The 28,000-nt window shown below is 45.0% G+C and overlaps 2 protein-coding genes across 6 annotated transcripts in view; one reads left to right on the top strand and one right to left on the bottom strand.

Moving 5' to 3' along the window:
• Window positions 1-685: 685 nt before the first annotated feature.
• On the bottom strand, window positions 686-18,973 carry BPNT1 (3'(2'), 5'-bisphosphate nucleotidase 1). 5 transcript variants are annotated; one of them, XM_045817581.1, is made up of 10 exons: window positions 18,840-18,973; window positions 13,833-13,960; window positions 12,870-12,974; window positions 12,083-12,190; window positions 10,921-10,969; window positions 9,487-9,578; window positions 7,742-7,786; window positions 5,030-5,227; window positions 2,246-2,351; window positions 686-1,613 (listed from the first exon to the last, which is right to left on the bottom strand). In XM_045817581.1, exons 2-10 carry the CDS (start codon window positions 13,950-13,952, stop codon window positions 1,465-1,467), a joined length of 972 nt encoding a protein of 323 aa, XP_045673537.1. In that variant the 5' UTR covers window positions 13,953-13,960; window positions 18,840-18,973; the 3' UTR covers window positions 686-1,464. The 5 variants fall into 5 exon arrangements, with proteins under 5 accessions (XP_045673537.1, XP_045673546.1, XP_045673531.1 ...); XM_045817590.1 differs by having other exon boundaries at window positions 18,897-18,971; XM_045817575.1 differs by having other exon boundaries at window positions 18,802-18,939.
• A 1,115-nt stretch (window positions 18,974-20,088) lies between these two features.
• IARS2 (isoleucyl-tRNA synthetase 2, mitochondrial) overlaps window positions 20,089-28,000 on the top strand; it is a 33,598-nt gene continuing 25,686 nt past the window's right edge. The window contains exons 1-9 of the mRNA XM_045817406.1: window positions 20,089-20,484; window positions 21,982-22,104; window positions 24,563-24,722; window positions 25,567-25,715; window positions 25,804-25,853; window positions 25,952-26,061; window positions 26,144-26,234; window positions 26,765-26,880; window positions 27,573-27,742. Coding sequence (XP_045673362.1) covers window positions 20,218-20,484; window positions 21,982-22,104; window positions 24,563-24,722; window positions 25,567-25,715; window positions 25,804-25,853; window positions 25,952-26,061; window positions 26,144-26,234; window positions 26,765-26,880; window positions 27,573-27,742 — 1,236 coding nt within the window. The 5' untranslated portion in view covers window positions 20,089-20,217. The remainder of the gene's footprint in view (window positions 20,485-21,981; window positions 22,105-24,562; window positions 24,723-25,566; window positions 25,716-25,803; window positions 25,854-25,951; window positions 26,062-26,143; window positions 26,235-26,764; window positions 26,881-27,572; window positions 27,743-28,000) is intronic.

Below are 28,000 nucleotides of genomic sequence, written 5' to 3'. Positions count from 1 at the left end.
AATCTCCATCACTCAGTGCATCCCAGTCCCCCGTCACTGTTGACTTTGAGAGCATGGAATCAAAGCAAATGGGTGTCATCAATGACTTTTTCTTAGAGTGTGGAGCTGTGGCACACACACGGAAACCTGCTTTCAGGAAGGCAAGGTGTAGCAGCGAGTCCTGGTGTCGCCGTCGTGTTAGATGCTTTTATTAGTTCCAAGGGTGTTTTTCCTTTTACTTGGGTCGCATTTTCTAGGTAGCTTTTTCTATTTGGTGTTTATCTCTGATATGTCATCTCTTTTATTGTTTAGGGTTTCAGTATAATGTCGAGTAGGAGCCATGAAAACATTTCTGCAGTGGATGTATGGGATCCAAGCTGATGATGCTGGAGAAGGAAAAAGCCGTAACATTAAGAGGTTTATATGCTACTATAAGGAACTTGGATTTTATCCTGAAGGCAGTTGGGTTTAGGAATGATCAATTTCAGCCACCTGCTTAACCCAGTCACAGGAATTTCCTTAAAAGCACTGGACAGTTAGATGGGTGCTAGACTTACAAGGGGTGATCACTTTGTAGGTTACATAAATGTCTGATCACGACATTGCACACCTGAAGCTAATATAAAACTGTATGTCAGCTGTAATTTAATTTTTTAAGAAAACTCAAACAAAATAAAATAAACAAAAGCACTGGGCAAAGCCCAGGTAGAATGAAATAATTTATTATAAAGAAGCTTCTTCCATAAATCTGTTTCATCAACATACATAATGACATTTCAGTTTGTTCATACCTTGAAAATTTTAAAAATTACTGTGAAAACAAGGATGAGATTAACAACTTGTGCTTCTGTGCCCTAAAGAAATCTGGTTTATACAATAGGAATGTTGATTCAACAATTGACTGGGATAGTGAGTTGGAACAAAACCTTTCTTTCATTTCTCCAAATAAAGGGAGGAGAAGAAATATGACAGACTATAGATTCCCCAGATGTCCAAACTGGTCTAGTTAATTAATCACACTTTTTTAAGATCTGTTTTCTACTTCTAAGCACCTGAAGATAAATCAGTGATCAACATGGAAGAAAGTAGAGGGGAGCTCTCATTCCATTCACTTCGTTTTAAACCGTGTTACTTTGAGAACCAAGTCCTTCTCCTGGCTAAGTAAATGGGATGTTCCTTTCAAGAATGAGTGCCTTTTTTTTTTTTTTTTTTTTGGTTGCCTGAGGTTTATGGATAACATCATACCACCGGAGAAAGATTCCAATGGCTCCACGTGGTGTTCTGAAATTCACCCCAACTGCAGGCCAAGTGACCTGCAGGTTGGGCAGGCTGCACAAAGTCCAAGAGCTTCGGCATCTCCTCAGTGTCAGGACCAACCGCAGTGATTTCCGGAGCAGGGCCGAGACCTCAGGAACACAGTCGTCCTCCCCCATCTCTCCTCTCCCTGCAGCTGTCCTTCTCCAGCTAAGGAAACGCGACGTTCCTCTAAGGAACGAGTGCGTTTCTAACGGATTCGGGAACTCGACTTGCGTAGTAGTCGTGGTTCCTCAGAGTGGCCAGGACCCCGGCGGAGTTCATGTGCTTCACTTCCCTGTTGTACTGAAGGGCGTTGCCGTGGATGTCGGTTAACTTGCCTGCAGGAGAGAACACCAAATCAACGTGAATGGCTGATTCTGCAATTATATTTCATTATTTTAAGTGCCTCTTGCTTATGCAATAAGCAATAATATCCAATTAATTCTGGATAAAATAAGGAAAATGATGGTTGTTAATTTACTTGAAATTTAAGACTAACAATCTTAACTACCTGAAGGGTAGAACATTTTTTTTTAAATTTTATTAATTTTTTTTTAAGAGAAAGGAAGGGGGTGTGGAGAAAGTGAGAGAGGGGTTGGGGGGGAGAGAGAGAAAGAAACACTGATTTGTTGTTCCACTTATTTATGTATTCATTGGTTGCTTCCTCTATTGGCCCTGACCCAGGATTGAACCTACAACCTTGGTGTATCAGGACAACACTCTAAACTCACTAAGGGGTGATTAAATTGATTGCATGCAGATCAAGGTCCAAAAAGAAACTCTAAGAAAAATGAACTGGCTGCAAATCGACTCTCTCACATACGAGATGTGGGGGCTGGACTGGGCACTCTCTAACTGTCTAGCTTTTGTATCCTGAGAGTCTAGGTAGAGTAGTATTACTGAAATACCGTCTCAGCATAAAATAAAAAATGTATGAAATCTGTAATCCTCTCAAATAAAACAGACTGACCTCCCACGGCATGTAAAATAACTTCCGGAGCACAAGTATCCCACTTCTTACATCCAGGACTTGCAAAAACATACGCAGAGGCTTTGCCTTCAATCAGCTGAATAATCTGTAAAGTTAAAGATAATGATTATCCCTCGCTCATGAAATGAATGAGGTATAAATAAGAGAAAATTGCTTGTTTCTATTAAGCATACTTTAATTCCTCTGTTAGACTCCACTTAGGTTAAAGCCTTTAGCGGGTTTACATTAGAGTATTATGAAAAAATATACAGAAAACAGTCAAAATGATATCAGAGGGGAAAAGTGGTCAATGAGCTGACTATAGGAAGGATATTGAAATAGTCTTCATATTCCAAGTTAGGTAAAATAGCTTATCTTTTCTCTCTTACTGTAAAAGCAATATATCTTTGCCACAGAACTGACCACTACCGCAGAGAGGATGGAGCAGTGTCCACCAGCACAGTGGCTTGGAAGCTGCAGTGCGTCCTAACAGACATGCAATGCTGCTTGCTCCATCTCACACGCTGCTGGCTGCTGGTCTTTGGGGTCCCACCCGTTGCTATTTGCATTACCAAAATATGAATGTTTAGAGCGTCATCTTAATAATTCTCGTCCCATTCACAGAGAACTGAGGCCACTGACAGAAACTGCATGACTCAAAAACAGTAACTTGCTACATCAAACCTTGATTTGTTCCTTGGTTTTTCTTCTAGTTATACTGCAGTACTGCCAAGCCCATATCTCAAACAGCCACACTGGGAGGGGGAGGAAAATGTCAGCAAACACGACATAACCAACTATTCCCTTCAGTGGCGGCACCAAGAACACCTTCCAGCGATCAAACCTTGCTGTAGCTTTTGCGTAAAGACTTTCCTTCCATGTAACAAATACGTGTCATCTCATTACATGCCAGGAACTGTGCCAGGGGTATTGTGAGGGGAGCCGGGCTGTAGCCTCCATTAGATTCTGAGGGGTCCTCGATGTGAAACAGTTAACACGTGCCCAAAAAAGTCTTTTCACAAGAGAAAGCAGGGAGTGGTGCATGATGGGGAGCAAGAAGAATGGTGCCCCTGGGAATAAAGGAGGGAATGGGGTTCTGTGGTTACAAAGATAGGGGCAAAGATGAATCATATTTCAGTGAGTACCAGGAGTATATTTTCACTTTGAAATGTTTCAGATTTTTTTCAAAATACTATTATTTTCAAATTCCCATTTTCATCCTCTTATCAGTAAGTGCTTTTAGAAAATTTAAAAGCAGTTGATTACTGCTTCCAAAAGATAGGAGGAGAAATTAATTCCATTCAGTTCAATAAACATTACTTGCCTTCCCTGTGCCAGGCACCCACGTGTGAAAGGCACACTTGATACACACACTTCAGTATCAGTAAAGTCTGAGTGTGACTTGGGGGGGGGGGGCAGGGGATGAGGCTTGGGGGTGCCTGGGTGTCAGGACATAGAGGAATTCACACTCTATTCTCAGGCTTAGACTTTTTTTTTTTTTTAGATTTTTGTTTATTTTTAGAAGGGAAGGGAGGGATAAAGAGAGGGACAGAAACATCAGTGTGTGGTTGCCTCTCACATGGCCCCCACTGGGGACCTGGCCCGCAACCCAGGCATGCCCTGGGAACCCCACAGGTGCCCTGACTGGGAATCACACCTGTGACCCTTTGGTTCACAGGTCCTCGCTCAATCCACTGAGCTATACCAGCCAGGTGGCTTCATAGGCTTAGACTTTAAATGACTGTCAAGGGAAGTCGTCCAAGGATTTGGGCAGGACAGTGACATACGAGTTTCTAATTGCTCTGGTGGCATTGTGGAGACTGAAGTTAAGCAGAGAGACCACTCTGGAAGCTGCTGTGAGGTCTGCTGAGGGATGGTGATAGGTGTCAACTCGGGCCCTGGCAGTCAAAATGGACAGAAGACACTGGGGCAGAATTAGGACCTACAGCCCAGGCCAGACCCACAGGACTGAGGAAAGGAGGGGTCTGGGATGACTTGCAGGCGTCAGCAGGGGCAGCTGGGACAGTGGTGGTGCCGCCAGCCAGAAAGGAAACGGGGAGGAGGACATGGGGGGGTGGGGCAGGGAGGAAGAAGATGAGCTCCACTTGGCAGGGTGAATTTGAGAGGCGGAAGGGCATCATCACAATGGTACCCAGGGGCAACCGAATGAGAAAAGGTCAAGGTTAGGGACGCAGATCACATTGTGCTCCATGTCCCCATTTTCTCAGGAGGACGGAAGCCTGGACGAAACCCTGGGGGAAGTACCCGGGAAGGAACAGGCAGGCCCACCCTTCGGTCTGCAGGAGGAAGGTCCGGGAGCAAGAGGGTCCCTGAGGAAATGAGGGCTGGCAGGAGGCACGGGATCGGATCCTACTGACATATGACACATTTTCACTGAAGTATCTTCGGTAAAAAGAGACTTGAACCTTCACATTTAAAGAATTCAAGCCCTGGCTGGCGTAGCTCAGTGGATTGAGCGCAGGCTGCGAACCAAAGTGTCACAGGTTCGATTCCCAGTCAGGGCACATGCCTGGGTTGCAGGCCATGGCCCCCAGCAACTGCACATTGATGTTTCTCTCTCTCTCTTTCTCCCTCCCTTCCCTCTCTAAAAATAAATAAAATCTTAAAAAAAAAGTTAAAAAAGAATTCAAATGTTGCCGAAATGTGCTTTGCATGGCAAATTACAATCTTTAATCTCTTCTGCCAAATCCTTCTTTGACATTTTCTAAAAGCTCGGCATTTCCTTCAGCGACGCCACCACATCTCAGAGTGGGTGGCACCTACCTTATTTCCAGCGCCGCCCACGCGCAGCACGTGGTCAGGGCTCATGGCGGCGACGCAGTCCGTGACCAGCTTGTTGCTGTGGGACCGGGTGGTGGTGATGATGTGTTTCCCGGCAGGCACTTCTTTCAGCTGAAACCCGAAGGCACCTAAACCCAAAACGCCCCAGATCGTCCTTCCCAGCACAGCGTCCGGTCCTGCCTACGTAAATGGGGGGAAACGAGCACAGCCTGCGGTTACTGGGAGAAAAGTGTCAGCTACAAGTGGGATGCCCAGTTGTCTCCGCAAAGACATGATAGTGTATTATAATACACAGAAACAACACCATCAACAACAATTTTCCCTAGAGAACCAATGAATTATCCTGGTGTTTTGGTTAGTAACTGTGTTTCGAAGGCACTGAAGGGGAACTTTTGGTTATTCCCCGGGCTCTTCAGGAACGGGAACAGCATGTGCTCGTTCCTGTTGCTCAGAGTCACGGAGTGACCTCATCACTGCGCATAAAACACCCGCTTGCAAAAGGTGCTGAAGTCCCCAGGAAAGCAAACACCATGCATTGGGTACCACCTGTCCCTACCTGAGAAACAGTAAGGATATGTCAACATGGCAACGGTAATGGTGACAGTGCATCTTGCTGCTACGGAGACAGAACAGCTGAATAGGCTGACACTGAAGAGGAGCCATGGATAATGGGGGTCAAAGTCAAAGATTTTATTGGCCACTGAGGTAGTAAAATGACAATGAGAATGCAATCTTAGAATCTGTACTTTCTCAAAGAATTTTGAACCATACTGTTGTAAGTATGCAGCTCATGTAGAAAAACATAATCTGTGTTTTATGTAAAGTAAATCTGATGCATAAAGTAATTCACACGAAGTCATTAAAATGCCATTATTTAACCTAACCTATATATGTAACAGATACACAGACGTGTGTTTTACTGAACAGTTAACATGCACCAGGCACCACACTAAGTGTGTACATGTATTATCTCATTTAATCTCCAAGCCAATCCCATGAAGTAGGTATTATTATCACCCTTATTTCACAGATGAGAAGGGACTGGAATGCTTCAGTAACCTGACCAACGACTCTAGGGAGATCGCAAGCAAACTTAGGGTCAAGTTCAAAGCCAATGTTCCTCGTCATCAGACTAGCCTGCCTCGTTTACCTGCCGAGTGCTTTCACCGCACCACCCAGTCTGCCCCACGGCAGTGCCCGGGCGTCGTCACAGTGAGGCGGGCTGCACTACGGGTGGAGTCCTGGGGAAGCAGACGCTGCGGGGGGGGGGGGGGGCAGATGTTTCCTGGAGAGCGCCTTTGGGCTCCACACCTGTGGGCGGGAGGGAAGGCGGCACGGGTGGGCAGAGGGAGACGTGGAGCTGTGACGCAGAGCCACCGACGGCTCCCGCCGGCCCTGTGGGGAGCTCTGGAGCTACAAGGGCCTGCAGTCTGTCCCCAGTTGGGATGACACGCCAGGCCTTCACACCCCTGTGATGATCGGCTGTCCCTGGAAAGGGACCACCTCGGGAAGGAGCGTGTGACTGGGGAGGCAGCTCTGTGCAGGGCGGCAACCCCTGAAGCAGGCAGCAGCTGCAGACTGTCGGCCGACACCGTTCCCTGCAAGTGGGGCCCCCAAGGCCCCCAAGAGCAAGCCCTGGGTGCTCAGTGTACGTTCGTGTGCTCCCTCTCTCCTGTTCCCTCCTGAGTCCGCACTACTGGAGGGGCCGGAACCGGGAACGCACACGTGGGCTGCGTGTGCGCTCACCAGGCTTCCGCTTGATCAATGAGACTTATCTCATGCTCTCAAGAAGCCTCCTCATTTTGCTTTCCAGTTATCCCGAAAAAGAAAGGAAAGCCATACAAATAGTGGACACGGTACTCTGGTCCTGAAAAAGTCACATGAATGAATGTGGAGGCCAAGAGTATGGGACCAGGGAGCCTGGCATCCGGTGGGGCGGCGCCAGGCAACCCCGTGAGGCAGCCGCTGGCTTCCTCCGTGCTCCGGACCTCGGGCTGCCTCGCTGGCTCTCTCCTTCCAAGGCTCCACACCAGCTTTCGGGGTAATGAGGGTAAGTCTCATCCTCCTGATGAGTTAGCCAGGTCTCCCAGTGGTTAAGCAGCCAGCTCCAGTTTAATGGTAGACAGACCGCATGTCTCTGCACTAAGCAGTCTCCTTGTGTTGCCCACCAGGTTCAGTGTCTCAAGAGAACAATGAAGAATAATGCACAGGAGCTTGGACTGGGGTTCGAGCCCCGGGCCTGCCAGGGACAAACCGGGTGACCTCGCGTAAGTTCAGCTTTGGTTTCCCTTCCTTTAAAACAGGGAAAAGGTTTCCTAAAGGGATGATGGCGAGGATTAAATGATATAGTGCATGTGAACCCTGGAGTGTGGCAGCGTGCAGTAAGCTCCAGATAAACTATAGCTACTATGGTGATGACACCGACAATGATGTAAAATTGAATGTTCAGCCTTGAATACCATCTACAGAGTTGAGCAACTTTCTACTTGTTGCCACATACTTTAAGGCGTAAGCGAGAGAGAGGAGGAAGAAAGAGGGTAAAGGGCGTGCACAGAAGGGGACGTGGCGGAGGGACAGGTGGCACAGGGGAGAGACAGGAGGAGGGGAACTGGGACGGGGCTCGACGAGGACCAGCTTGGTTCCTGCCTCTTTGCTCCCAAGCAGCGGAGCCCAAACCCTACCTATTTTTCTCACCTTCACTTCGAGCCTGTGTTCCCTTAACTTCTGCTTTTCATTGTTCTGTGAAAAATGAATACAATTTTTCCGGTTTCAGACGTGATGGAAATTATTAACAACTTCTAAGCACTCATATCCTTTCTTGATGAAAAGCGTCATGCATCACAGTGTCATCTGTGAATTATATGTCTCTCTCAAGTAACAGTATGAACTTATTTTGAGGTTTACATAATAGCCCCAACTTCTGTCTGCCTGTAACACTATACAAACACTTAAGTCATATTAAAAGAATTCATGGATACTTAATATGAGAAACTTTCCCAATAAGGCATAACTAGTTTTGCTTAAATAATACTCAGAAGCACATGATCATAAATAAAGTTATTATCATACAAAAGCAGAAGAAAACAAATTTGTCTTAGAAGAGATTAATCCTGCTCTTAACTGAAATTGGAAATTCAGAAATAACAGTCCTCATTCTGGTTATTTCTCCAAAGTTCTATTAAGGTCACACCAATGTATATACCTTCAGTATCTCTCTCAATAGTTCCCTTTAAAGTTTAATGTGATTAATGACAGATTCCCCTTTGGAATGACATTAAGCTCTTGTTTCTAAGGAAGACAGCTGGCTGGGAGTACAGGAGAAAGTCAAAGTAGGACAGAAAGAGGAATAAGAAAACAAGAGTGCAACGGCAAACTGAGTTCTGCTTTCTGCTGACTATGCGGCACGAGGCACTATGTCGTGTTACCTGGACAACAACATGGCTAGCATCTTTCTCGCTTGAAACGGCTCATTTCTTCAATGCGCTTGAAGAACCGCCTGTAAATCAGGTGTCTCAATGACCAGACTAATCAAGAACCAATTAAGAATTCCCAAACTTCTGCATTTGAGTCATAAGGCATACATAAAAAAAAATGCATGTAACACACTCAGTGTATTACATACATATCCCTGGGATCAATGCCCCCAGAAGTGCTGATTCAACAGGTCTCAGGTGGGAGTGGGAATCTGTATTTTGAAAAGATGAACGCATGTGCGACTAAGCTAGAAAACACTAGAACAGATTACATCAGGAACCACCTAACACTGTGATTATTTATTTAATAAAATATGTTTGTGCTAACCCCTTTACCTCCCTGCCAGTGCGGGCTGCCATTTCTAGGTACTACCTCCAAGCTCCCCACGGCCACGTGAGGAACCAGGAGAGCACAGCCAGGTATACGGTGAAGCCTCCATCCTCACTGCCTAGGGGTCAGAGACGGCATTCCCGACACCTGGACCCCCTCAACCTGCTCCAGTGGCCTCACGTCCGGATGTCTGGCTTCCCACACAGGAAGTGACTCAAGAGGGAAAGAAATGTGAGCAGGTGCCACCGAGGTTCTGAGCTGCTGGAACATGGCTTTGTCGTTGCAACATCAAGGATCAGGAGGCTGAATCAAAAGGTAACACGGAGGAAAACCCAGCAGACTCCGAGAAGTCCCCACTAACGGGAGATGACGCCTCGGATACTGCAGCAAGGCAGAGGGATCAGCGCAGGAGGCCTGCGAACAATGCCCTCTGCACCACGTCATCTGTGGCCTTAGTTGGGTCGTGGAATGGTTTAGTTCCTCTCCCTTTGCACAAAAAGCTCCCTTTCAAAACCATCATCTCTTCTGCCTCAGCAGGCAGGGTTGGGTTTTCTCCCCATCTCCTCCTCTGGCTGCCTATGGAAATAAACTCTTTCCTTGTTGCATTGAAAAAATTGTGTCAGTTACAGTGATACCTGGTAGTTGTAATACGGCTGGTTAATGACGCCTGCGATGGCTTTCCCTTCGTAAGCAATTCCGATGAGAACAGTGACGTTGTCAAGAAGACCTATAAAGAAGGAATGAGTATTAGTTATTGCATACCTCCTTCAGGTCATGACTCATCATCAGCACATGAATTGCTCCAAGTTATTTTTGCAGTAAAGGTAAGGAATTTGCAATGATTCATCCATGAGCAATTCAACTCCTGGCAAAATGTGCAAATTTTAAGAGAGAGTCATTGCAAATCATGGTCTCGTGCATACAGTCTGAAAACTGATGAAATGAACTGGCCGCAAGTCCACAGCCATTATCATTACATCCCTCTGTGTCCCCCTGCCACCACCCAACTCACTCCTGCCTGCTCGGTCACTCCCTACTCCGCGACCACTCTCGGGACTTGCACTTCAAGCCTCTCAAGGAAGGGTTCTCAAAGTGGGGGTCCAGGGACCATCAAGCAGCACTAGATGGCGCTGGCGTCATCTGTATAATGCAGGTTCCCAGGCTCCTTCCCAGAGCCAGGGAGTCTGACTCTTGGGAGTGGGGGGGTGTGCAGACCTCAACAAGGCGTGCGGGTGCTCTATGTTCACTGAAGCTGTATGGAGTTCGCTGTTTCTCAGTGCAGATGTTTTCTGGGCACACACGCATGCACACACATGTACACACACATACACACACACTCTGCATGACCTACTCATTACGGACATGTCTCATCCAAAGACACAGAGTTTTCTCTAGTAATGTGAGACATTTTCTTTTATCAAGCCACGAAGCTGAGAACCAACATGAGAGAAACACAAGTAGATCCTTATTTCACACATAAAACTCAAAGCTTATATACACTGCCCCTAATGTCTAAAACTCTGGCCCTGAGCCTGGTCTTTCTTACTTTAATGACGCCCATTTTATTTTAATTTGCTGCTTTCTTATTTTTCTCATATTCCATCACTTCAGAAGAGAGAAACATTGCACTGTTTCCAAACTCATCTTTGAAGGTGAGGCCACAAAGAGAGGAAGCAGGTCACAGATGAGGGGCCAGTGAGCGGGAAGGGGGCAGGGGCCCGGGGTGGCAGAGGAGCAAGGGCAGAGCAGCTGTGCTTTTTGTCGGGGTCCCACCCCAACGAAGCTGGGGCTCAGTGTGGTAACACTGGTTTAACGTTAGTTACTGTCACGCGGGTGGCATTAGAACTGTGGTGCCGGTAGGCTGTGTGTGGGAAGGTCCTGCAGGTCCCTCTCTGTCTTGACAGTCACTGATGTGTGACAGCAGTCAGCTAGGACGCATACACAAATACAGCTTGAGGGACCCAGACATAAAACGCAGAATCGGCTTTTCGTACAACGTACTAAGTGTTTACAGCCAATATCACGTACTAGTCCTACGGCTTCAAATACAACTACAGAGAGACACCAACCTTCAGTATATTCCTTGGTGCCATCCAGGGGGTCAACCCAGACCACAAGCTAAAAAAAAAAAAAGAAAGATCCAAATTAAGCATATAATATATAAAAAATAGACTTAAATAGATTAACTAAAACTACCCTCTTTCACTTTTGAAATTATATTATGGATGGCTTACGCCAATATCATCAGTTTTGTGACAGTAAAAAAAAAAATTCATTGTTTTGTGATCATGGAAAAAGTCTCCCTAAATTGGAGAAAAGTCTGATTTAAGAATTATAAAAATGAAGTGCTAAAGTGATAAAAAGTTTATCATCAGCTGAACGCTAACCACAATGCCACGAACATGCTGGGGGTCTGGATGGTGACACGGGGAAAACTTTCAAGCGCCACCAAAATGCCTTGATCAATGTGTGGCTGTTACTCACGTTATAGGTACATGCTGGCTTAACGTAAGGTCACTGTTTATACGTGGCAAATACAAACAGTTTCTGCAACTGACAGCAGACTGTAAAAGAAGTCCCTTCCACTGAGGACTTATAACCACCTGACTCAGGACAGACGGCATGAACCACTAGATTGTGACACTTAACGAGAACTTGTCGGAAAAGGCACACGCTCCAGAAGAAAGACACACGTCTCGTTCCCTTGGCATCCTTCGCACCCCAGAGTGAAGTGCCCGGACCCGCAGTAAGTGTTCGAGGAATGAGTGTTCGACAGGGTGTAATTAGAAAATTAAAGGAGTATGATAGTTACCTGAGGTCACAGATTTAAGCAACTAGAAAAAGTAAGCGAGCTGATTTTCACTGCCTTCCAAAAAAACATAAAGTAGCCATCTGCTTCACCTCCTTCCAGCCCCAACTGCTTATGAAATGTTTCACCACCAAACCTACTAAGTAACAAATTAGATTCTCTCCCTAAAAACGTTGCTAATAATAGTGTTAGCAGTGGAGAAGACACCAACAGCGGGAGAAACTGAACTCTAACTTAACAGGTCGAACATTCCACGTGGTTGCCTGACACTCTCTGCCGGCTCTGAAAGGGCTGGAGTTCCCAGTTGCCTCTATTTCGTAACTGTCAGCTTTTCGTCATTATAGGCAAATTTCTATTTCCTTTACTATGACAAAAACAAACAGACAGATTAAGAGAGACTTAAGCAGACACGGGGGCCGTACGTCCTCCTCTCTGACGGCGCTGTACTGTGATGGGCACGGCTGCCTGAGGATCTCCTCCCACTGGCCGTCCTCAAGCAGCTCCTGGTCCACGTCCTCACACGGCAGGTCCTACGGCAGAGAACTCGGTCAGCGGCGCCGCTGAGCGCTTACCGAGCGCCTCTGCGTCACTAAGACAGGGATGCAGCGTCCCCGTTTTCACCAGTCCTGCCATTTATGTTAGGGCTTCAGAGCAACCCAAATGGAACTGCAGCCACCACCAGATACGGCGCATCAAAGCTGACGACGGAGTCCCAACTCAACTATCCTGAACCGTTCAGAGAGAAAAGAGTTTGTAAGTATTCCAAACTTTTCAAAATAAATGGTTCTGACATCAGATAACTTCTCTCTCAGCTACATGAGATTCCTTCACCTTCACAGTGCTACCATCTTTGAATTCCTGGGTCAGGAAGCCTAATTAAAAAACAAAACAAAAACAGAAACAAGACCCACTTTATTCTAAAGTTCTAGAACTCTGCCCATCTTTTAGCTTGTATGCTGCATATTATTATCTCAGTAACCACATCTCGGATGGTCAAGAATTGAGACATCTGACCTAGAAATGGGCCAACATATTTCATAATCAGACACTTCCTTCAAGTCCAAAGAATACAATTATTTTGGCATTAAAATACTGGATATAAGGCTTGAAGCCATAACAGTGGTGTGTAAATCATTCAGGTGGCAATCACACACCCACGCGGTACACGGGCATCACAAAAACACTACAGCGGGTCCCCGGCGGCCTCACCTCTTCCCCGATGATGGTCAGCTTGGGGAACTTGCGGGCCAGCGAGGAGCATATGCTCAGCTGCGCCAGCCGGTCGGCTCTGGTCTGCAGGTCCGTGGCGCACGTCTGCCGCAGAGAAGGGGCTGTTAGCACAGCTGGTAAGAAATGTCATCACCCCCGACCCCCGAGTATGAGCGTGTGTATCATCTGAATGGCACAGTCCGCTTTCAGACTCGTGAGACTTAACACCAAACGAGTCCACCCCTGTCTTGGTTTGGTTTTCCTCACGGGATTTACACTTAAAAGTCTGGAAAGGAGACTTTATATTATGAGGACATTGTCTTCACAGTTCAGAAAGTGCTTTTGTACGATTCCTGGATCCCTCTTTTGCTTAAACAGTTTAAGAGACATGAAATTCATAACTTCTTCAAGTCAAAGCTAAAAAACTGTATCTGTAGTTATCCGAAAGGTATTCCTTCTATGGATTTTTCTATAACTTTTACTCACTAATCCTTACTTGAGTAACTCAAGGCAATTCCCTGGGGTACAGAATAAATTCCCACTTCTGAAATATAAAAACAAACAACCATAATATTTAACATACATCTCGCCTATGGTGCACACTCAATCCATATAAGAGGGAGTCATTCATGCTAGCAAAAGCCAGGGGAAAGTCTTGGAATCAACAGCTGTAACCTCCTTCATTAGCTGCTTTCAGAGAATTGTGACATGTTATAATTTACATATGCCTAGTGAGGTAATTTACAGATTACACTAACTGAAACAGTGGACTTTCAGTGGATTTCATAGTGTAACGGGGTAAGGAATGATTATGAAAAATCCACTCTTTTATGCCACCCTGAAGGTTGCTGCCTGTCTCAATGCCAAGGACTATTCTGCCCGAGGGTAGCGCCACGCAGACAGAGGGCCTGGCCTCCGGATCGAACACGGAGCTCGTGTGGAATTAGACGCGATTTTCAGTACCTTCTCCACAATGCCCAGGTCTCCTTCGGCGATGACGCGTCTGACTATCGCTCCTGCCTTCTGGGCAATCGAGTAGGCCGAGGCCACCAACCGCATCAGCAAGGTGGGACCGGAAGCCATGGCGAGTCCTGGAGGGAAACGGAGGGAAACGCTTTGTAACTTGCAAAGCCAGCTACTGCTTTCATTGACTTGAATCCAACTCAGCGTGCACTTCTCGCGTGCTCACTCGGGACGGCCCCAGTTAACAGTACAGATTCCCGAAGGAGTCTTGGAAAAGCCTCCATTTCAGCATTCCCTCTCTCTAATAAAGTCCTTGATTTCATTTGTCTGCAGATGGGACACTTGAAGCGTCGGGGAAACTGGCCCACACCCCTGAGCAACGGGAAGAAGTTTTACGCACAAGGTGTGTAAGGAAGAAAGACTGGGAGGTGCCACAGGGGCTGGAATAGACAACATCCACCTTGACGAGCTCACACAGGGGTGGTTTGGGGGTAAAATGTCGAAACCCGAAGCCTGTAACGTGAACCTGCTAAGTGCTGAGAGGTCTGGATAGCAGAGGGGATGCGGGTCTAGGTGTGGAGTAATTAAGAAAGGGAAGGACTGCATGTGATTACAAGTAATTCATGGGAAATCAATGAGTGTTTCTTTAGAGATTAAATAAGATTTAATCTGACGATTCGCTGCCACGCTCATCGGCAGCCCCACAGAGAGAACAGGCAGGATAGCTAAATGGAGGGAGGACCCATCAAGTAGAAAAGTGACGACTGTCAGAGGAGTTCCCAGCCCCAGTGAAACGAATGTGGAGGGAGCAGCCTCTGGGATCAAATACGTTCATCTCTGAAATTCAGGTTCGAACCGAGCCATGTCAGTGGCTGTTCGGATGCTGGCACGCACCCCCCAGATCCCCTTCGGGGTTGAAGGATCTACTTTCTCAGCTGCTGAGTGTTCCCAGGGCGTGGCCTTTAGCTGCCACCTTTTTGGGGGGTATTATCTCTGCTGCCAAGGGCCACTTTACCTGAAGCTGGTCAACTAACGGATAGAAAGGCCGCCCTCTGCTGCAGCTGGGCTGCTGCCCCAACTCTTGACGGGCCGTCCTCGCTCCCCAACGCCCAGTGCGGCCAGCTGAGGCCTTAGGGGGGACTCACCACGGCCCAAGGTCTCCCCCCTCCCCCCCACACATTCCTACCTCCTTCCCTTCCCTCCCGCAAGTGAGCCCAGGGCACGCCCCAACAAGCCTCCTGCACTTGATCTCTGTTTCAGAGCACTCAGGGGGAACCAACCCCCAGAGCACTCAGGGGGAACCAACCCGCTCTACTCCAATCAAGCGGGCATTATTTCTGTGCCAGAAAGGAACACGACACACACACATCACAGACCTCCATCCAGCAGCATTCACCATCCTACCACCCGTTTCTGACTGCGCGTTTGATGTGCTGTGCTGTGCTGTGAGCCTCTTCACATCTCTTAACCTTCATCCACATTCTAGTCACAGGGATCACAAATATCGAGACAATAAACGAGACAAGTGCTTGAAACCCTCCAGCAGGAAGACAGAACTGAAACGGAAAGGCAAACTGAAAGGTAAGGAACACCACTCCATGACCAATGGCTGTTTGGAATTAAGATGAAAATGAAGCGGGTTCCAATGTATTGGAATTGTGCATCTTACTACATCAGAATCGGGCTATATTCATTTTCTTGACATACTAGGGGTTGCATGTGGAAAAAAGGGGTACGATAATTACTACTTCAGAAACACCTCAAACAGAAAACAGAAAGCCTCACCTGTACTCCCTCCTGTCCACGACCAGCCACATACCTGGTTTGTTCTGCACTGGAAAAGGCAGTCTTCGGGCAACGATTCTGTACTATCTGCGTGTCTTAACCACCGAGGCTACTGTAGCGTGTGGCTGTGCACACTGGCCCCCACCTTACATAAGATGGGACCCATGAACGGAGGGTCAGTTTCCCGCACTGTACGGTGTTGTTCTGCCTGTTCACAGGTATCACTTACCTTTGAGCTGGTTGAGTAATTGCCAGAACCGAGTCAGGTTTCCTGTATGACTAAACCACTTCCCTTTACGTTTGCCAAGGCCACGGTACGTTCCCCCCGAACAAAAGCTTCTAGGCTTTGTCTTTCTGCCGCATCCTTCATAAAATGTACACTATATTGATGGACCACCATTGAAAGTTAACATCAGTGTTGTGTGAATGTAAAAAGTTAGCTTTGGTGCAAAGCACATGATGATTTATAAAGAGATCCTAAAAGTCGTTTTGAGTTGACAAACAGGAAAATTTTTCTATCATTTTTCCCGAAGTATTTCTTCGATCCAAGCTGAATCAGTGATGAAATATTATTGGCACCTAGCCCTACTCCTTTTCTTACACATTTTCAACAAATGAATACAAGTTTGACTCTTTGTATAAAGAAAATGTAGCTAATTATATTATTGACACGCAAAATCTGTAAAAAAAAAAAAAAAAAAGGTTCCTATTGGCCTTTTTGTAACCCTTCCCCAGACCCCAAATGAGAATTACCTGTTGCTGGTACAGGTGGACACAGAACAAGGCCAAAAGCTATCTGCAAGTTAACTTCTTTACAGCAGTTCAGATTAAACTCACCGTACTTCCTTCTCTACCACTTTTACACCTCTGGGTCCTAAAACACCACCTCCTGCTGGACTGGTTCAAAGGTAAATGATACCTGTGAAGTGCTGGAACACCACCATACAGTGAGGGAAGCTGATCTGCCTTCTGCAAGCTTTCTCAAAACACAGCACAGTAGTTAATGGCAGGCACGGGAGCCAATTGCCTGTCAGGGCCCCAGCACATACTAGCTGTGTGATCTTAGGAAAGCCGCTTAAACTCTCTGTGCCTCGATCTGTAAAATGGAGCTCCACCACAGTCCCCACAGCACAACGTTATCATTATTAATTGAGAAGCACACATAAAGCACTTGTGGCAGCCTCTGACCCAAGGTAAGCATGGAATGATACTGGCTAAAACATTCCTGTAGCTTTTGTGACGTTATCTTAACTTATACATTGTGATAACCAATATGACGCTGATTCACAGCACAGCTTCTTTTTAAATCATATTCTGGGCTTGGGGCTTAGAGTACATATGAAAAAAGGTTGGATAACACTTCTGGCAATCAACCTACCATCCCATCTTTTGAGAAACCTTTACAGCCACCAACATGGCTCGTTCAGAATAAAAACAGCAGAAATCCTTTTTTTTTTTTCATAGCCTGGGAGAGGTATCTTGAATTCGGTATAAATGTGGTGAGCATACATGGATTAATGAGTTTAAGATCAAAACAGTGAGATTATTTATCTTTGGAACCTGACTAAATGATGCTAAAGTTCAAGGTCAAGTGGAAATATAAAATTGTGAGCATAACAGAGCAAATTCTGAAAAAGAACAATGAGCAGAGATGCTCTCCTTACCAGTTACCAAAATATGATATAAAATTATAGTAATTAAAACAGTTTAGCCTTGGCTAGTGTGGCTCAGTGGATTGAGTGCCAGCCTGCAAACTGAAAGGTTGCCAGTTTGATTCCCAGTAAGGTCACATGCCTGGGTTGCAAACCAGGTTCCCAGTTGGGAGTGTGCGAGAGACAGCTACCAATGGATGTCTCTCTCCCACGGCGATGTTTCTCTTCCTCTGTTTCTCCCCCATTTCCCCTCTCTCAAAAAATAAATAATTAAAATCTTTAAAAAAACAAACATAACATTTTAGGCCTGTGGAGAATTAATAACAAATTAATGGAATCAAATAAATTCCAGAGATAGATCCAAACACAATAAAGCTGATATTTCAAATCATGGGAGAAAGTTAATTATGCCTAAATGGTGAGGAAATTGATAATTTTAAAAATGTTGAATTGTTTTTGTATTCATCATATTAATATAAATTCCAGATCAATGTGTGATTTTAAAAGTAAAGGATGAAACTATAAAAGCACAGGAATAAAACTTGGGTTACATTTTTATAGATTTGGTAAAGGAACTTATAAACATGACAAAAACTAAGACTCCATAAAAGGAAATACTGATACACTTGACTAAAAAAGAAAATTTCAACATCTATATAGTCAAAGTACCATAAACAATGAGAAAAGATGATTGACAAAAATGAGGGCAAAAAATTTGTGCCACATACTAGACACAAGCACATTTTTGTTAGGTAAAAGGGCTTTTATATATCCATACGTAAAAGATGAATAACCAAATAGAAAAATTAGCAAAGGACAGGAACAGGTAATTCTGCTAAAAATTGTATTTACCAGCCATCCATAGAAAAAGCAGAGTGATAGCTGGTAACTACATGAAATGCTCAACTTCACCAGTTATGAAAGAAATGTAAACTAAAGCCACGAAAAATGATTGTTGGTTTGCGAGTTTGGCACAGATAAAAGTGTGTCCAGATACGGCTAAAGTGTGAGGGCGCATCGTCCTGAGCACTGTTACAAAGGAAGGAAAGTGGTGAAACCTCTTGAAAGGGTTATAAAAATCGTATCAAAAGCAAAATGCACACGTTTCGCACTAGCAAATATTATATTTTCAGGGAAACGTAAATCAATCAAACCTACAAATATGCAGGAAAGACAGGAAGAATGTCTGCTGTTTTAATGAAATTTAATTTTAGGTGTAAGACGGTCCCCCAATTTGGGTTCAATAAACCCACTGTCCAGGTTTGGCTTGTTATTAATATTTACACATGGTAGAGCCATCAAGACCTTGGAGCACGAACATCACAGCTACACAATCAAAATGTCGACACTCACGAATCTAGGTCCGAAATAGGAATATCTGGAGACGCAATCAGATTCACGGTAACCTGTTTGGAACACAAAATCCGTGGAATCTCTGCATATCCTTGCAAAGGGGTGGAGTTAGGGACCAAGGAACGACTCGGATCAGTCCAGGATCTGCCCTTGCCTTGCCCCGCAGGAGAGAAACTTACGGTGACAGGCCAGGAACAAAGCTAGCAGAAAAACACACCTAGAATAAGCCCCCAAAAGCGTTATTAAGCAACAGGTCCCCAGTGGCGTCCAGTACCGCTTTCTCCCGGCCTGCAGGACTTCTCTCGACTTAGGGCCCACCTTCCTCAGCTACGGCGCATGCGACAAATTCGGTACCGGCGCACAGCAGTTGCGTCACCCCGACCCCGTCCGACTCCAGACGTGCCTAATACTCCAGTTCTCCGGGTTTTCTTCAAGCTCTCGGTGGGCTCTAGTTACCTGCGATCAAAGTGGAGGTGTGTCTTCGCCTCAGCTGTTGTCATATTCTTAAAGGGGTCTGAGACCTTTTGCGTTTGCCCGCTGATGAAGTCCTGGGCCTCTCTTCCTGGCTAGGTGTACCACATTAATGATTTTTTTTTTTGGCTTGATACACTGCCCAAACTAAAAACCAGCAAAACCAAAAATTGTCTTTTTTTATTCACGTAGGCATCCACCGTATATTTAAGGAGCACACTTTATGCTGCTTGTGTTATGGGTGAGTGGTGGGGGCAAGCGTGCAAAATAACAGCAGAGCGAATAACCAAAGATTTTTTTTCAATATTAAAGTGCAAGGCACTGCGATTAGAACACAATGAAAAGTAAGGTGGCAGAGCTAGTAAGAAACATAGCAGTTATAACAGTAAATGTAAATTGCTTAAACTCCTCCATTTAAATACAAATTCTGCAATTGATTAGAAAAACAAATCCCTACAAGGACCTGGACAACCAAACAGCAGAACAGAAGTGGGAGGTAACAGGGATAGAGGGAATCTGACAAATAGGTGGATTTACCATATCGCTGTGACCTTTGGACTCACTAAAGCAGCGCTGCCCCCGAAGGCAGTCGTCAGCCCCGTGTGGTCGTGGACCACTTCCTTGGCCAGTCACTAGCGCGGACTGAGATGTGCAGTGAGTGTACCATACGCACCAAATTCGAAGACAGTGTGTAAAGAGACAGAGTGCGAAGTATCTTATTTATAATTTATATAAATTACAGATTAAATTGATATCATCTCGTATATATTGGGTTAATTTATATATGTGTATATGTGTATATGTGTGTGTATATATATATGTACACACACACACACATGTATATAAAAGCAGAGCTGTGATCGACTTCAGAGCCTCAGCGACCGCCACACCTGGCCCCGCCCCTCGGACCCGGCCAGCCCCCAGCGGCTGCAGCCAAGACCCGGAACTGGCTGTAGCTCCCGGACGTAACTCCCAGACTCGGGAGGTCGCGCTCCCCGCCTTTCCCAGCCCCGCGCGCGTGCGCACTCCCACTCTGCTGGGAGTTTTGCTCTGCGGTTCCTTTTTTCCAGCCCGGGTGGGGGCCGAAGACCCGGCGATCGAGGGGAGGCTGGGGTCGGCCCGCCATGCGTTGGGGGCTGAGCCCTCGCGGCCCGGGCCCAGCGGCCCTGGCCGCCGCCCGGAGTCTCTGGGGACCGCCCTGCTTTCCCTGTCACCCCCGGTGGCGGGGGACAGCTAGGCGGCTTTTGGTGCGATCAGTCACCGGGGCCAGTAATGAGCTGCAGAACTCGAGTAATGGCAGGTATCGGGAGACGGTGCTACTGCCCCAGACCGACTTCCCCATGAAACTGCTGGGCCGCCAGCAGCCGGACTTGGAGCTGGAGATCCAGCAGGTGCGGCCCCGCCTCTGCGCTGCACTCGGGAGGGAGGCCGGACCCAGCCGGGTGTGGGGAAGAAGAGAGGTCCCAGGAGCCACGCTGGGCGGGATGGGATAGGGCCGCGGGCTCCAGGCTTCCTTGGGAGGGGGGGGGGCGGTGTTGTGACTAGAGGAGTGGAAACCAGCCCCTTGCGACAGGTTTTACTCTCTGAAAACTTAAGTGAAGAGTTCTGGAGGTAAGTCCTTAAGTGGTAGCGGGTCAGGAGCGGAACATTAAAGGGGAAACTAAGATGCTCAGATAGCAGCACCGGTTAAATTTAAGTCCCATTTTTAGCTTAGGCAAAGCAAGTAGGGGATACTTTTCCAGTGACTTGTGAAAAGTAAATTAACATGCATACATGTCAATAAAATTTTGTTAATGAGGACAACTGGAAGCTCACCTTCATGTTATGAGTCCGCCCCTAGCTGGAATTATGACTCGTTTGCAGGGTTCCGCTTCCTAGACTATGCGCGTGCCTATGGCATTAGACTGGGTTTTCTAAGGGCGGAGATTCACTTGTCAGTTTCTCTAATTCCGGAGTCTTTAAAACCCCTGACACTCAGGATATATCGGTTAAGTAAATATGCCAACCTTAAATATGACGGTCATCTGAGTTCTAGACTTGTCAACCTGTTTTGGCCATCTGAATTTTTAAAAGCGTTTTATCCCGTACCGCCTGCATGCCAGGAACTGGGACAGTTTCAAATGTTCTCTCATTTCATCTTCACACCAAACGGATATTAACATTTGTTCAAAGGCAGAAACAGGCCAAGGTCACACAGCAGATTGCACTGAGGGTTGTTTCCCATTTAGAGAGTAGCAAGTGTTTAGATCAAAGGACAGCGAGTGGTCAGGTCCGAGGGGTGGGGCGTGCTGAAAGCCTGTCGGAGAATTTAATGGTACTGAACTTTTGTATGGTCCAGGGTGCTGTTCAGAGCTTAGATTTAATCAGAAGACTTGGGGGGAGACTATTGAAAGGTTTTCAAAAAAGAGAACTCAGCTGTCTGAGGGGAGGGGTTTGGGAGGCTGGATGAAAAAGGTAAAGGGATTAAGAAAAAAACCCCTAGAAAACAAAACCAGAAAACCCTAATAGATGCAGACAACAGTGTGGTGATTACCAGAGGGACAGGGAGGTTGGAGAGCTAGAAGAGGAAGAACGGGGGGTGGGGGGGGGGAATAAGTGGTGATGGAGGGAGACTTGACTGTGGGTTGTGAACATGCAATAAAATATACAGATGCTGTATTATGGAATTGTGCACTTGAAACTTCTATAATCTTACTAACCAATGTCACCCCAATAAATTCAGTGAAAATTTAAAAAAATACTCATCTACATTTCAGAAATGTCACCATTTGTGTTTACAGTTGAGTACACTGAAATGAGATAAGAAGCAACTGTTGGCTGTTATTTACGGTAAGATTCAGGAGTATGTATTTATACGATGTTCAGACATTCTTGCTCTTTTTAAACAGAAATGTGGATTTTCAGAACTGTATTCATGGCAAAGAGAAAGGAAAGTGAAGACAGAATTTTGTCTTCATGATGGACCTCCTTATGCAAATGGTGACCCTCACGTGGGACATGCTTTAAATAAGGTAATTTTAATGAAGTTTATAAGTCTTGGGGGAATATCTTTATTACATACACTTTACGGAAGAGTATTCTAATACGATGACAACTATGTAAGTTTGCATTGACACAAAATGAAGGTTTTAATAGAAAGCAGCAATAAACCATTTTAGTACTGCATGAAAAATAACGTCGCTGGCATTTGCTTTGAGTTCATTATTTTACATTACTAAATTTCACTTTAGCCAGTGATTATTGAGCACCTACCATGTGCCAGGTGTTGCTCTAGTTTGGTAATGTCACTGAACAAAGGACAGATAAGTCTTGACCTTTTGCAGCTTATGCTGTAGCCAGGGAAGACATAATCAGATATATAAAATATGTTCAAGTTGCTACAGACTATTTGTTTCTTCTCCCAAATTCATGTATTGAAACCTAATCCCTAATGGGATGATATTTGGATATGGGGCCTTTGGGAGGTGAATAGGTCATCAGTGGGATTAGTCCTCTTAGCAGAAGAGACCCCTTATCCCCTTATGTTGAGGTCACCGTGTTGGTTACGGTGAGAAGACAGGGGACTGTGAACCCAATAGCCAGGAACTGGGACGTTTTCCAGTTCACACAATGCCTGATCTGCCAGAGCCTTGATCTTGGACTCCCCTGACTTAAACTGGGAGAAATAAATTTCTGCTGTGTAAGCCACCCAGCCCATGCTGTTATGTTATAGCAGCCCACACTGGGGAGACAATAGTGGTAAATGCTATAGAGGAAAATGAAAACAGGGAAGAACAATTGGGCGGGGTGGGGTCAGGTGTGCAAACTAGAATTTTATGAACCTGGTTTAGATACAGTGTCTCCCTCACCAGCAAGGTGGCATTTGTGTCAAGTCCTCAGCAAGGCAGTGGACTGTCGGGGCTCACTGGGGTAAGAGGAGCCAGGTGCAAAGACCTGGAGGTGGGTTTCAGGAGGCCACTGTGGCTGGTCTGAAGTGAAGGACGGGGAGACAATTGGATGAGAGGCAGCGTGGATCTCGTAGGCCATTGGCCAGACCCTCGGTTTTACTATGAATGTAATCGGGAGCCATGGGAGGGTTCCCAGGAGAGGCGATCAGTCTGATTTCTGTTATAAAGGGTTACTTTGGGCTGCTGTGTTGGCAGTAGCCTGTAGAGGGAGTTTGGAAATTGAGAGGCCAGAAAGGGGACTATTGCAATAATCCAAGAGAGCAGGGATGGTGATTTTGGACCAGGGCTGCAGCCATGAAAGTGGTGGGAGAAACAGAAGATGCTAGGTGCAGTTTGCAGGGGGAGCTGGCAGCAGTCGCTGGTGGGTCGGTGTAGGGTATGAGAGAAAGAGAAGGAAAGGAGTCAAGGACGCTGCCAAGGGTTCCGTCTTGAGCACTTAGGACAGAGTAGCTGTTGCCTGCGATGGAGAAGACCCCGGGAGGGTCGTTTTGGGGAGGAAGATCAGGAGTTTGGGTCTGGGCATGTCAACTTTGAAATGAGATGGCACATTCAGGGGGAGATATTAAATAGACATTATTTAATATCTATTATTAAGTAGACATTATTTATAATAAGTATCTATTATTAACTAAGGGAGGGGAGAGAGCTCATCAGCCTATAATGCCCAGGGCTGGTGTTTTGCTTTTGAGGGGTGGCTAGTATGTGGGTTTTAAATAGTGAATGAGCTGAGGAGGAACTGTGGGTCCTCCTCTGAGAGAATTCACCTGACTTCCCTGTGTCACACCGAGGTTTTCTCTCTGCTTTCTGCCGTGAAGGGGAAGAGTGGTTGTGGTTTGCTTCACGGTCACCCTGAGGTTCTGGCAGTTGACTGGCCTGTTACCCAAGGGACAAGTGTTTTCATTATGGGCTGTGTGTGAACTCACCTTCCGTTACTGATTCATTTTTCTCACCTATATTAGGCTAAGTGATCATCATATGTTACTACTCTCCTTCAGTTTTTAAAAAAATTCATTTGGCATTACTCCCCCCACCCACTCCCCCAAGAAACCCCTGAATATTGAGTTATTCACGTTAATTATGTTTTTCAAAAGACTAAAGCAAGTTTGTAATTGACTCTCGTTAGAAGGTTAAAATTATTTTTGAAAAAAAATTTTTCAATTTACATTCAGTATTATTTTGTGTGTCACAGGTCTAGCATAGTGGTTGGACAATTAAAATTACTTCTTAAACAGGTAGGATAGGCTGCTTGTTTGCACATGCCCAGCAAATCGGTCATTTGAGGCACAGAGTTTTCCACTTTGAAATCTTATAGTCTTTGATTTCTTTTGGGAGGCTAAGGCATTTTAAAACTTCAAATATCAGTTATTCTTGTATTTATGTAGAACTCAAATTAGGACATTTACTAGGTTACTTTATATAAACGCTTTTAAAATTGGGCTTTCTCAGTGTTTTAAAATATTAATAATATAGATTTGGGGGTACTTGCTTCACACATGAAGGATGATTAGCATTTTGTTTGCAGATTTTGAAAGATATAGCCAATCGATACCATATGATGAGGGGTTCCAAAGTACATTTTGTGCCGGGCTGGGACTGTCATGGGTTACCCATCGAAGTAAAAGTACTGTCAGAACTCGGTGGAAAAGCTCAGAATCTTTCAGCGGTGGAAATTAGAGAGAAAGGTGAGTAATCTGTTTCTCTTTGAAAACAGTATTTTATAAACACTGGTTCTTTGGAAATGTCTGGGCTTTACCAAAGAGACCTATTATATTTTGTAACTTTTTTTTTTTGTAGTTATAATGAGATCTGTTGGAAACCACTTTCTGTCACAGAAAATTCAGATTTTTTAAATTGCCCTTTGTGAGGACTTATGGTCAGTGATTAAAGGAAAGATTTGTTAACATTTCCAAGTACATTTTTTAGTTCCTCAGTCATTATACTTTGTGAAATTATTATTTTGGTCAATGTTTTTATTTATTTTCCTACCTAGGGCTGTTAACCTATTTCAGGTGATAAAATGAAAGTAAATTCTAAACTACAAATATAGTTTAAATTAATCTCTCATTGGATTTTTCAGTAGATTGGGTTGGCAGGGAGTGTTGTATTTGTGTATGTTAAACTATTGTGTATAGGATATGATTGTGATGATTTTTTACTTCCTTGTGAAACTTTTTGGTATTGACTACATAGTACTGATTAATTTTTTTTTGCATAATGAGATATATTCTCTGATCTTTTCTTAAATGAAGAAATGTGAAGAATAATTTTTCCAGTGTATTTTTTTTTCTAAAAGCAAAGTCATTGCATAAAATCTGGAAAATAGAGAAGAGGGTAACAATTTTAACTTTTGAAATTCTAGTTCATTTTAAAGTTTGAACACCTTGAACTTTCCAAATAACTTTCCTATGAAATAAACTTCACAGTCGAAACTGTGTACAATACCTGCATTTAGAGAGACCCATGCCAAACCACGTTTAAAGATTTGGCTTTACTGGTTTTCACTTTTTTTCCCCTTGTATTGTTCAGCGAGATCATTTGCTCAGGCGGCGATCGAGAAGCAGAGGTCGGCGTTCATTCGCTGGGGAGTGATGGCGGATTGGGGCAACTGCTACTACACGTTCGATGGGAAGTACGAGGCCAAGCAGCTGAGAATTTTCTACCAGATGTATGAAAAGGTGACGAGGTGTCCTTTTCTTTGCATGTGTTGGACTGTGCTACAAAATTCCAGCTTTCATGTATCTGTCTTCTTTTTTTCTTTTATAGGGCCTGATTTATCGGTCTTACAAACCGGTGTTCTGGTCTCCCTCATCCAGGTATTCGTGTGGTTTTGCTCACTAGTGGGGAAAGTCTGTGAGGCTCCCACATGTTCAGGTCCTAAACCATGTTCATGTCTAATGTCCTTGCACCCCAGGACCGCGCTGGCCGAAGCGGAGCTGGAGTACAATCCTGAGCACGTCAGCCGCTCCGTTTACGTCAAGTTCCCCCTCCTGAAACCTGCTCCTAAGCTGGCGTCTCTCATAGGTACGATGTATTCATTGCTCGAGTTGATTCAGGTTGTGGAAGTGTAACCCTCGCTAACATACTTGAAACTTTATTTCCACAGATGGTTCGGCGCCTGCTAGTTGTCTAGTCTGGACCACACAGCCCTGGACAATCCCGGCCAATCAGGCTGTGTGTTATATGCCAGATGCAAAGTAGGTATAGTGCTGCAGGTTTTCTTGTTTCATCCACAAAAAGGGTCTGTTCTATCTTAATCACTGTTTTGTATTTTATCCCTATTACCCTCTTAAAAGGTAATGAGTTATAACTTACCTGTGCTCATACAGATTTTAAGGTCTTATTTCAGCTTTTCGGGAAAACAGATGTAAGGGATGAAGTCCTTTGAAAATAGTACCTTTTGCCCTGGCTGGTATAGCTCAGTGGATTGAGCATGGGCTGTGAACCAAAGGGTTGCCTGTTCAATTCCCAGTCAGGGCACATGCCTGGGTTGCAGTCCAGGTCCCCAGTGTGGGGTGTGTGAGAGGCAACCACACATTGATGTCTCTCTCCCTCTCTTTCTCTCTCCCTTCCCTTCTCTAAAAAATAAATAAATAAAATCTTTAAAAAAAAAGAAAATAGTACCTTTTTGATATGGAAGTTGGTTTTTCTGAAATGATATAAAACATTTTGAATGTGGCTTTTCTTCGCTCATTGTTAGTAATTTTATCCTAAAATTTTATTTCAGGTACGCCATTGTGAAATGTTCCACATCCGGAGAGCTGTACGTACTGGCGGCAGATAAAGTAACACCTGTGGCTTCTGCTTTGAAAACAACGTTTGAGGTTATTTCAACATGTTCAGGTGAAGATCTGTGGACATTCTGACCATCGTGGTCATTAGAATACTGGTTGAGTGAAGTACTTCGCTGAACACTGCTCATTCTGAATCAAAGCAGATAATGGTCTCTACCTCTCTAGAATGTATTTTACAGTGATTCTGCAGAGGGAGAATATATATTAAATGTGACTGGAGCGTAGAAAAATATGAACATTGCCAAAGGTACAACAGATTAGAAAAAGTTCCTGGCAAATATCCAACGTGAAATTAAACAAATATTCGTAATGGGTTGTAGATGGTATAGATATCTAAAATTAAATTGCTAAAATTATTTTTATCTTAGGTAATCAAAAGAGCAAAGAAGGAAGTAACTATGCTTATTTTTGGTATATGATTTCACTAAGGAAATCAAATAAATTCTGAAAATCAGTCCAAAGGTGTTCCTTCGGTCAAAAGCACCTTTAGTAGGCTACAGGGCGGGACTGGTTTTGAAATATAGCTATGGAGGTCTAGGGAAGTTTAGAATTACCTTCGATCCTTACGGATGATACATCTGTGAGTTTCTTACATTAAAAAAAAATTAGTTTTCACGTGAGTGAGATACCCCGAAATGGAAAGGCTGCCTAATAGGGAAGCATCCTGAATGCATCAGTGCAGCTCCAAGCCTGTTAGAGGTCTAAACAGTGGTTCTTACTTGTGGTTCTCTTTGCCCACAGGTGCTGACTTGGAAAACGGTACTTGTACTCACCCCTTAATTCCCGATAAAGCCTCTCCTCTCCTACCTGCGAATCACGTGACCATGGCCAAAGGCACGGGGCTGGTGCACACAGCCCCCGCCCACGGAATGGAAGATTACAGTGTGGCCTCGCAGCACGACCTGTCCATGGTACCGGGCCTCTTTCTTCCTTTTTAATCGCTGCTTCTGTGTAATTAAAGTGACACATCTAGCTAACCCCTTTATCTTTTGATTGGAAACAGTCATTTTTGCCATCCTAATTGTGAAATGCTGAGATTGGTGCCATGCACTAAAGCTTCACTAATTCGTACTTAATTGAGAAAGATTTCCTAGACTTCACACAACATCAGCGCAAAGTTAAAATTGAAGAATTATATTAAATATAAAGTCACATAGACAAATTACTTT

The sequence above is a fragment of the Phyllostomus hastatus genome, unplaced genomic scaffold (genome assembly GCF_019186645.2).
Source record: "Phyllostomus hastatus isolate PE091 unplaced genomic scaffold, TTU_PhHast_1.1 phas_contig_148, whole genome shotgun sequence".
Classification (NCBI taxonomy): Eukaryota; Metazoa; Chordata; class Mammalia; order Chiroptera; family Phyllostomidae; genus Phyllostomus; species Phyllostomus hastatus.
Note: the sequence above shows the minus strand (reverse complement) of the source record. Positions and strands in the feature narration are given on the sequence as shown.

Excerpts from the sequence above, each read along its gene's own strand:
- BPNT1 (XM_045817581.1), bottom strand. The coding sequence starts at position 13,952 with ATGGCTTCCGGTCCCACCTTGCTGATGCGGTTGGTGGCCTCGGCCTAC. Across the intron at positions 12,975-13,832 it reads ACCTGGGCATTGTGGAGAAG|ACGTGCGCCACGGACCTGCA; the intron begins GTACTGAAAATC and ends TCTCTGCGGCAG. Across the intron at positions 2,352-5,029 it reads TGGGCGGCGCTGGAAATAAG|ATTATTCAGCTGATTGAAGG; the intron begins GTAGGTGCCACC and ends TTAACTTTACAG.